The following is a 10,155-nucleotide window of genomic DNA, read 5'->3' as shown; positions in this document are numbered from 1 at the left end:
TTTTTCCTAACTCCACTGTGTAGCTGATAGGAGTAGCACTACCAACTCCGACCAGCAGCACTGCGCATGCGCGCCTCTCCAGCCAGCCGGAATTTTCCTCCCTCAGCGGATTGCATCAGCCTGGCCCCGCCCATCGTTAACACCGCATTAGCCCATTGGTACACGTGTGGACGGGGCCGCCCCGTCCCACCAATAGCAGCCAGCCACACGGTGTTTTGGTAACAGGAGAGGAGTATAAGTGGCGGAGAGAGGCGGCCGCGCGGTCATAGTCTGTACACACAGAGGTGATTGGCGTGTCCGGGACATACAAACATGGCGGACGGAGAAGTGACTTTGGTGATCCGCAGCCCCAGCCTGAAGCAGGAGGAGAGGGAGGTGAAGGCGCCCCGAGGCTGCTCGGTGTGGGAGCTGAAGAGCCAGCTGAGGAGGGAGCTGCCCGGAGGGCCGGTGAGTGCAGGACAGGGGAGGGACTTGTGTCCTATGACATCATCACTGGACAGTCAGTGTGACATCTGCTGGACTACAAGTCACAGCAAGAGGACCTGTTCTGTGCCCAGCAGTGCAGGCCTGCCAGAGGTGGTCAGGTGACCGGGGTGAGAGGTCACGGGTCAATCATTACACTGAGGGTCAGTCTTCTGTCGTGTCCTTGTTCATACATGTTGTGTGTTTTTTCACATGATGCACAGAGGACAGCCCCTTCACTTGCATGCACAGCGCTGCAGGCAACAAATGCGCCTTTTCCTGCATAGGGCGTCTATTTTTTTGTTGTGTTCTGGCTGCCTTTGAGAATGGATTGCGCCGCGACACGCATTTTATGTCCCGTTCACATCTGGGTGGAGCAAAAAATGCTCAATACACTTGTGGTACCATTATTTCTCAATGGCACCCCTATTTTGCCGCATGTTTTCTGTGGGACATTTGTGCATCACAATGCAAAACCGCGCTTGGCTCTGTGCCAAAATTTGGTGCATGATCATCTTTAGCGCATATTTGGAGTGGAGGGAGGCTGGCTTATGCAAACAAATGGTGCCGCGCAAGTAGTGGCCGCAATAGCCTTGCTCAAGTTGGAACGCGGCCTTTCACATGCAAATACATGCCGCGCAAGTAGTGGCCGCGGACGTGCCGCGCAAGTAGTGGCCGCGGACGTGCCGCGCAAGTAGTGGCCGCGGACGTGCCACGCAAGTAGTGGCCGCAGACGTGCCACGCAAGTAGTGGCCGCAATAGCCTTGCCCAAGTGTGAACGTGACCTTTCACATGCAAAGACGTGCCGCGCAAGTAGTGGCTGCGGACGTGCCGCGCAAGTAGTGGCTGCGGACGTGCCGCGCAAGTAGTGGCTGCGGACGTGCCGCGCAAGTAGTGGCTGCGGACGTGCCGCGCAAGTAGTGGCTGCGGACGTGCCGCGCAAGTAGTGGCTGCGGACGTGCCGCGCAAGTAGTGGCTGCGGACGTGCCGCGCAAGTAGTGGCCGCGGACGTGCCGCGCAAGTAGTGGCCGCAATAGCCTTGCTCAAGTGTGAACGTGGTCTTTCACATGCAAATACATGCCGCGCAAGTTGTGGACGTGCCACGCAAGTAGTGGCCGCAATAGCCTTGCTCAAGTGTGAACGTGGCCTTTCACATGCAAATACGTGCCGCGCAAGTAGTGGCCGCGGACGTGCCGCGCAAGTAGTGGCCGCGGACGTGCCGCGCAAGTAGTGGCCGCGGACGTGCCGCGCAAGTAGTGGCCGCTGACCTGCCGCGCAAGTAGTGGCCTCGATAGCCTTGCTCAAGTGTGAACGTGGCCTTTTCACATGCAAATACGTGCCGCGCAAGTAGTGGCCGCAATAGCCTTGCTCAAGTGTGAACGTAGTCTTTCACATGCAAGTACACACCAAAGAGGTGGCGTAAATACCCAAAATGCGCCCCAAAAGGGTGCCTCAAATACGCACCACAGATGTGCCGCAGAAGCCTTGCTGAAGTGTGAACGGGGCCTTTCACACGCCCCACAGGTGCGCCGCGGTTGCATACACCTTCCAATCTGTACCATCTCCATACATTGTCTGTCAGGTTTACACAATATAAAGACTAGCAGAGATGATTGGATGACCGCACACCGATATGCAAAGTACAAGAAATGTCCATACAAACGAAGCACAGGGTGGAGAACTAGTGCCAACCCTTTTCACGCCAACAGGTGCTTAGGCATAAGGTTATGGGTATGATTGTGCGTCCATTGGCGTGAAACGCATCGGCGCTAGTTTTCCACCCTTTGCTTCGTTTTGTATGGACATTTCTTGCACTCTGAAATAAACCAGATTATGGATGTCGGTGTGCGGTCAGCCAATCTTCATCTCTCCTATCCTACAGTGCGAGACGGACCAGCGCCGGATTCTTTGGCGCAGAATGATTGCGGCAGACCCACCTAGAGCCATGTATAATGTTTGGACTAAGAAAAGGGTCGCCCGTACAGTCCACTCCGTATTATACGATCAGACAGGCCCTCGCACTACATATGTTGGTAGAGCTAAAGAAAATCGCACAATCCGAGCCTAGCAGGATCACATGACAGGGATGGGAGCAATCTCTGGCCTCTGTTATGGCTACTTGGGAGCTGCAAGACATTCTGTGAGTGCAGACAGGACCTTTCACCTCTGACCTGCTCCTGCAGCCAATCCTAAGGGTCGCCATAAACCTTTTGATCCATCACCAATACTGTAATGTAAGGGCCTGCCTGATCGAATACATATTGATTGGGTGTTTGTAACAATCTTTTAGATCTATCGGCTATGTAGTGCAGGGATCTCCAAGATTTCTAAACAAAGGGCCAGTGTATTGTCCTTCAGACTTTAAGGGGAGGGGCCAGAATGTGGCCAATGGGAGTAGATGTCTTGGCATCAGGGGGAGTAAACAATGCTTCAGGATTGGTGGTCAAGCCTGTGATCAGAAAGAATAGTGCCCCATCGTTGATGTCAGTGGCAGGATTTATGCCCCATCATTGAGGTCAGTGGCAGGATTTATGCCCCATCGTTGGTGTCGGTGGCATGATTCATGCCCCACTGTTGGTGTCGGCGGCAGGATTCATGCCCCACAGTTGGTGTCGGCGGCAGGATTCATGCCCCACAGTTGGTGGCGGCAGGATTCATGCCCCACAGTTGGTGTAGGCGGCAGGATTCATGCCCCACAGTTGGTGGCGGCAGGATTCATGCCCCACAGTTGGTGTCGGCGGCAGTATTCATGCCCCACAGTTGGTGTCGGCGGCAGGATTCATGCCCCACAGTTGGTGTAGGCGGCAGGATTCATGCCCCACAGTTGGTGGCGGCAGGATTCATGCCCCACAGTTGGTGGCGGCAGGATTCATGCCCCACAGTTGGTGTCGGCAGGATTCATGCCCCCACAGTTGGTGTCGGTAGGATTCACGCCCCACAGTTGGTGTCGGTGGCAGGATTCACGCCTTTACAGTTGGTGTCGGTGGCAGGATTCATGCCCCACAGTTGGTGTCGGTGTCGGGATTTATGCCCCACAGTTGGTGTCGGGATTTATGCCCCACCGTTGGTGTCGGGATTTATGCCCCACCGTTGGTGTCGGGATTTATGCCCCACCGTTGGTGTCGGGATTTATGCCCCACCGTTGGTGTCGGGATTTATGCCCCACCGTTGGTGTCGGGATTTATGCCCCACCGTTGGTGTCGGGATTTATGCCCCACAGTTGGTGTCGGGATTTATGCCCCACAGTTGGTGTCGGGATTTATGCCCCACAGTTGGTGTCGGGATTTATGCCCCACAGTTGGTGTCGGGATTTATGCCCCACAGTTGGTGTCGGGATTTATGCCCCACCGTTGGTGTCGGGATTTATGCCCCACCGTTGGTGTCGGGATTTATGCCCCACCGTTGGTGTCGGGATTTATGCCCCACAGTTGGTGTCGGGATTTATGCCCCACAGTTGGTGTCGGGATTTATGCCCCACCGTTGGTGTCGGGATTTATGCCCCACCGTTGGTGTCGGGATTTATGCCCCACAGTTGGTGTCGGGATTTATGCCCCACAGTTGGTGTCGGTGGCAGGATTCATGCCCCACAGTTGGTGGCGGCAGGAATAGTGCCCCAAGGGCCACAGTTGGAGACCACTGATGGTAGTGTAAGGGCCTGCCTGATTGGACAGTTTAATAGATTCTCCGGACCTATGACATAGTTTTGGTAAATCTGAAGTTGGTTGTATGGAGATTGTATGGTCAGATTGTACTCAGTTGCCATGTGCAGTGCCCTCCGGTGTCCTGGGCCCATGCAGGGAAGACACGGACCTGCTCGGGGCCCGCAGTAAAGCCCCCCCATGTGAATGAGCCCTTAGATGCAGCAAGTGTCAGCAGCTAAGTTTTTGCTGCCAACTTTCAGGATTTGCCGGAACGCCCTGTAATGTAGATACAGAATGGATTGGCCTGTCATTGGTAAGACGCAGACTGGGATTTCTGGTACTTGTAGTTCAGTAGCAACTGACCCAGATGGTGGAATGTCACTGTTGTGTAATTCATGTAAACTAGGACGTTAGGGTTGTCAGAGATTGCGATGGGAGGTTCATTGTCAGGTTATCCCAGTCTGATATATATACCTATGGTAATTAGGTGCACTTACTTCTCATACCATTCATTAACACGGTTCCATCACTTGCATAACCAGCAATTATCTGTGCCTGATCAGGGACATATTGCCGTCTAATGTAATTCCCCTGGCTAAGGCGTTGTGAAGAGTGACTGTCTCCACCAAATTCTATTTAAAGTTGGAATTTCTAAATCCGTACATGTGTATGGAATGGAAGAGCGGGGGTTTGTCTGTCATTTGTTTTTAATGAACCATTCTAGTGCAATTCAAGCAGACAACACATTAAAGCTCATGCAAGACAAAGCCATAATGAGCTAGTATGCATCGCATACTAGCTCATTATGAAATACCTAAGATTGAAGCTGTTGCAACATGTCTCCCAGAGTTATTTCCAGGTTTGCAGGCTCCGACGCTGTGATTGGCCAGAGTCAAGATGATGTTTCTCCTGCGCATGCGTGCGGGAGCCGCCAGTCACCTGTTCTTAAGCTGCCTTCACATTGGGGCGTGCAGCCGCGGTGATGGTATAGCCGCGCTATTTGTAGCGCGGCTATAACGTTGTATTTACCGCGATATTCGGGTGCTAGCGGTGAGGTTTTAACCCCCGCTAGCGTCCGAAAAATTGATTTCAATGGAAAGGCGCGGTATAGGAGCGGTGAACACCCCGCTCCTATACCGCGGTAAAGATGCGGCTAGCAGGACTTTTGGTGCGCTCCTGCTAGCGCACCGATTCAATGTGAAAGCCTTCAGGCTTTCACATTGAACACTACAGGGCATGATTTTTCATGTGGTATAGCAGCGCTATTTTTAGCGCTGTACCGCATGAAAAATGCCCCAATGTGAAAGGGGCCTTACAGGTAAGCCTTATTATAGGCTTATCCATAAGTAAAAGTGGTGCAACAGGGTATACAAACCACTTTGAAGAACTGCAGGCACAATCACAGCACCAAGTGAAAGAAGAGGAAAAAGGCGCGTGATCTAACGCATGGATCAAATGGATACAGCAGGGGGGCCACTTAAGTAACTTGGTAACCAGTCGAGGGCCACAATGAGTGTAGCGGGCGGATGACAGGTCGCGGCTTCTCTATAGGCCCTACTATCCGTCCAGATGAAAGGGGATGAATTCTCTTCTGTTTTTCGGATTGGAGGTAGGCCGGCGTAAACGGATATCAGTCGCTCTATAGAGGTGAATTAAGGGTCCCATTTGGTCGGGCCGATCGTGTGAAAAGGGCCTAAGACTGCTTTCACACTGATGTGCTGCGGTTTACCCACAGCGTAGTGCACCTGTGTCTATACTGCGGGTTAGCTGAACTTTGCCATAGACTCCACCTGTGGCAAAAGCCAGCGCTGTAGAGGAATCATCGGCTTGTGGGGTTCTGCTCTGCAGCCGCTTTCTTCCTCTACCACCAGCTTCATTCACAACACTGATGCTGTGGTATGGCAGGTCGGCAACCTGCGATCTGGGCTTGCCAACCCTCCATTCCAGAGGAGGAGGTCGCCGCCCACATCAGAGGGGTTCGCGGGCCACATGTGGCCCCCGGGCCACTGGTTGGCCACCCCTGGGATACAGTTTATTTAAGCCAAGCAGATAAATAAAAATAAATTACTAGGTATTCATAAAGACTAGGTTACAAAATGTTCATTCAAAATTAGGGTTGTCCCGATACCAGGATCGGTATCGGGACCGATACCGAGTATTTGCGGGAGTACTCGTACTCCCGCAAATACCCCTGATACTGAAATAGAATACTTGTTGACCCCCACCCCCGCCGCCGCCGTTAATCAGCGTGCGGGGAACATTACAGCTTTCGTTTGAATAGCTGTATCCCCGCCGCGTATAGACACTCCCCCTTGCGCGGATGATCCGTCCAATTCCGCGCAAGGGGGAGTGTCTATACGCTGCGGGGATACAGCTATTCAAACGAAAGCTGTAATGTTCCCTGCACGCTGATTAACGGCGGCATGTGCGGCATCATCAAGGTATGTAGGACATGGCTGCATTATGTGGGGGACATGGCTGCATTATGTGGGGGACATGGCTGCATTATGTGGGGGACATGGCTGGAATATGGGGGGGACATGGCTGCAATATATGTGGGGGGACATGGCTGCATTTGGGGACACATTTAAAAAAAGTATCGGTATTCGGTATCGGCGAGTACATGAAAAAAAGTATCGGTACTCGTACTCGGTCCTAAAAAAGTGGTATCGGGACAACCCTATTTGAGTAGTGCCCATGCAAGGACAGATGCTTAGTGGTACCACTGCGGTTGTAAAGGTTGAAGTTTTTTTTTGCCTTCATGCATTCTATGCATGAAGGTTAAAAACCTGTCCAGCTGCCCCCTAATACTTACCTGAGCTCCCTCTCAATCCAGCAATCTCCAGGAGAGCCTTGTCTCTCCAGGGACTTGCACTCTTGATTGGCTTTTGGCAGCAGCCATTGGCTCCCGCTGCTGTCAATCACAGCCAGGAGATGGAAGGGGTGGGGCCAAGCTGTGGCTCCATGTCTGAATGGACACACATCAGCTGGTTAAGTGCCCCCATAGCGTCATAGCTTGTTGTGGGAGCACTCTGCATGAAGGAGGGGCCAGGAGATCAGGGCTGCTCTGTGCAAAACCATTACACAGAGCAGGTAAGTAATGACGTGTTATAACATGTTTGTTGTTTTCTTTAAAATAAAAAAACAAGACTTTAGTATCACTAACTGCTTGTTTTTGTCTAGAGGTGAGGAGAGCGTGGGAGTTATTCTTAATCTTCCAATCCTCTGAGCGCAAGTCACCCCCCCCCCCCCCCCCCCCCCCGCACGCTCTTGGTCTTGCGTATGGACTGTTCCTGGCATCATCATGCCCATAGACCAGACCTGGACGTGAAGATGGCAGGAACAGTCCACTGCTGGATGTGGGGAGCGCTGTTTTCTGGAGTATGGAGGGATCGGGCAAGTATAGCTTTTCCTTGCACCACTGAACAAAACAAGCAGTTAACCCATTCATGGGAACATACACATTTTGCTTGGAGTTCCTCTTTAACCACTTCCGGACCGCCGCATGTACATTTACGTCGGCAGAATGGCACGGACAGGCACATCAACGTACCTGTACGTGCCTGCCTAGACGTGGGTCGGGACCTCCCCCCCCCCCCCCCCCCCCGTACATGCGGCGGTTCCCGTGGCTTCAGGAGGGACGAGGGCGCGGCTATTCGTTTCTAGCCACCCCCTCACGATCGCTCCGCGGAGCTGAAGAACGGGGAGAGCCGTATGTAAACACGGCTTCCCCGTGCTTCACTGTGGCGACTGCATCGATCGAGTGATCCCTTTTATAGGGAGACTCGATCGATGATGTCAGACCTACAGCCACACCCCCCTACAGTTGTAAACACACACTAGGTGAACCCTAGCTCCTACAGCGCCCCCTGTGTTTAACTCCCAAACTGCAACTGTCATTTTCACAATAAGCAATGCAATTTAAATGCATTTTTTGCTGTGAAAATGACAATGGTCCCAAAAATGTGTCAAAATTGTCCAAAGTGTCCGCCATAATGTCACAGTCACGAAAAAAATCGCTGATTGCCCCCATTAGTAGTAAAAATAAATAAATAAAACTATCCCCTATTTTGTAAACGCTATAAATTTTGCGCAAACCAATCGATAAACGTTTATTGCGATTTTTTTTTTACCAAAAATAGGTAGAAGAATACGTATCGGCCTAAACTGAGGGAAATTTTTTTTTTATATACCGTATATGTTTTTGGGGGATATTTATTATAGCAAAAAGTAAAAAATATTGATTTTTTTTTCAAAATTGTCGCTCTATTTTTGTTTATAGCGCAAAAAATAAAAACCGCAGAGGTGATCAAATGCCACCAAAAGAAAGCTCTATTTGTGGGGGAAAAAGGACGCCAATCTTGTTTGGGAGCCACGTCGCACGACCGCGCAATTGTCTGTTAAAGCGACGCAGTGCCGAATTGTAAAAACCCCTTGGGTCATTTAGCAGAATATTGGTCCGGTCCTTAAGTGGTTAATAGTTTCTAGAAACCCTAACAACTTTAAGGCTTCATGTATATGGGATTTAGACCATCTGCATTCAGTATATGCCATTGTACAGACATTACTGTATGCTGCAGCTGTGTCTCCGGGGTGCAGAAAGAACCCCACAATTTGGGTGGTACGTTCTCTTGCACCTGTGTGCAATGAGGTCATAAATGTGTTTTCCTCTTTGTGAAATGGTTCATTGGCTTTCATTGTTCATACGTGGCAAATTGTTTTGTAACTTCAGTTCCGCCTTGTGTCTGATTAGCCATAAAGCAGCATATATCAAAGTGGATGCTGTCACCAGATTAGTGGGCGTGTGAGGATGGGACGGCCTTCGCTAGTAAAGTACTTGGAGTGTAAACAGTCCCACCAACTGCAAGCACCACCAATGGCTGACAGGCTTCTGATTGTTCCTGGGGTGGGGATCAATACTGATCATGGGGGCAGAGATTCTAATCTTCCTGGTCAGCAGCACCTGGCTGGTTTGGAACTTTTTATAGACTCAGGCTGTCGATGCCAGACGCTGCATGTGATTTGCATTGCTGTGCGTATCGCATGCAATGTCTGTGCGATGTAAATTCAGCCGTAAAAACTGTGTGGATGAAATTGCATTCACACCAAAATGGCGCAGGACCTTTTTTTTTTTTTTTTGATCTGCACTGAAATGGGATTGCATTAGTGTTTACACACATGCGATCCAATTCCTGTACGATTTCACAGTTCGCATTGCGATCTGCAAACCAATTTGGGGGTGTCATTAACGCAAATGTCAGTGTGAACCGCCTGCGATTCAGGTGCGACGCGGGAACCTGCTCAGGAATAGCAGGGTTTCCCGTATCGCTCCAGTGTGAACCGAGAGAAGGGGGCTTAGGGCAACAGTGTGAACCGAGAGGGGGGGGCTTAGGGCACCAGTGTGAACCGAGAGAAGGGGCCTTAGGGCACCAGTGTGAACCGAGAGAGGGGCTCGGCACCAGTGTGAACCGAGAGAAGGGGGCTCAGGGCACCGGTGTGAACCGAGAAAAGGGGGCTCAGGGCACCAGTGTGAACCGAGAGAAGGGGGCTCAGGGCACCGGTGTGAACCGAGAGGGGGGCTCAGGGCACCAGTGTGAACCGAGAGGGGGGCTCAGGGCACCAGTGTGAACCGAGAGGGGGGCTCAGGACACCAGTGTGAACCGAGAGGGGGGCTCAGGGCACCAGTGTGAACCGAGAGGGGGGCTCAGGGCACCAGTGTGAACCGAGAGGGGGGCTCAGGGCACCAGTGTGAACCGAGAGGGGGGCTCAGGGCACCAGTGTGAACCGAGAGAAGGGGGCTCAGGGCACCAGTGTGAACCGAGAGAAGGGGGCTCAGGGCACCAGTGTGAACCGAGAGAAGGGGCCTTGGGGCACCGGTGTGAACCGAGAGAAGGGGCCTTAGGGCACCAGTGTGAACCGAGAGAAGGGGGTCTAGGGCACCAGTGTGAACCGAGAGGGGGGGCTTAGGGTACCAGTGTGAACCGAGAGGGGGGGCTTAGGGTACCAGTGTGAACCGAGAGAAGGGGGCTCAGGGCTGTGTAGAGATGTCATA

General features: G+C 52.1%; 1 protein-coding gene across 1 annotated transcript in view; it reads left to right on the top strand.

Moving 5' to 3' along the window:
- The first annotated feature begins 211 nt into the window (after window positions 1-211).
- The window catches only part of HERPUD1 (homocysteine inducible ER protein with ubiquitin like domain 1), a 30,778-nt gene continuing 20,834 nt past the window's right edge, over window positions 212-10,155 (top strand). Inside the window, exon 1 of the mRNA XM_040329170.1 lies at window positions 212-447. Coding sequence (XP_040185104.1) covers window positions 313-447 — 135 coding nt within the window. The 5' untranslated portion in view covers window positions 212-312. The remainder of the gene's footprint in view (window positions 448-10,155) is intronic.

This window comes from Rana temporaria, chromosome 11 (assembly GCF_905171775.1).
Source record: "Rana temporaria chromosome 11, aRanTem1.1, whole genome shotgun sequence".
In the NCBI taxonomy this organism is placed as follows: domain Eukaryota; kingdom Metazoa; phylum Chordata; class Amphibia; order Anura; family Ranidae; genus Rana; species Rana temporaria.
This window is presented reverse-complemented; position numbering and strand designations above follow the sequence as displayed.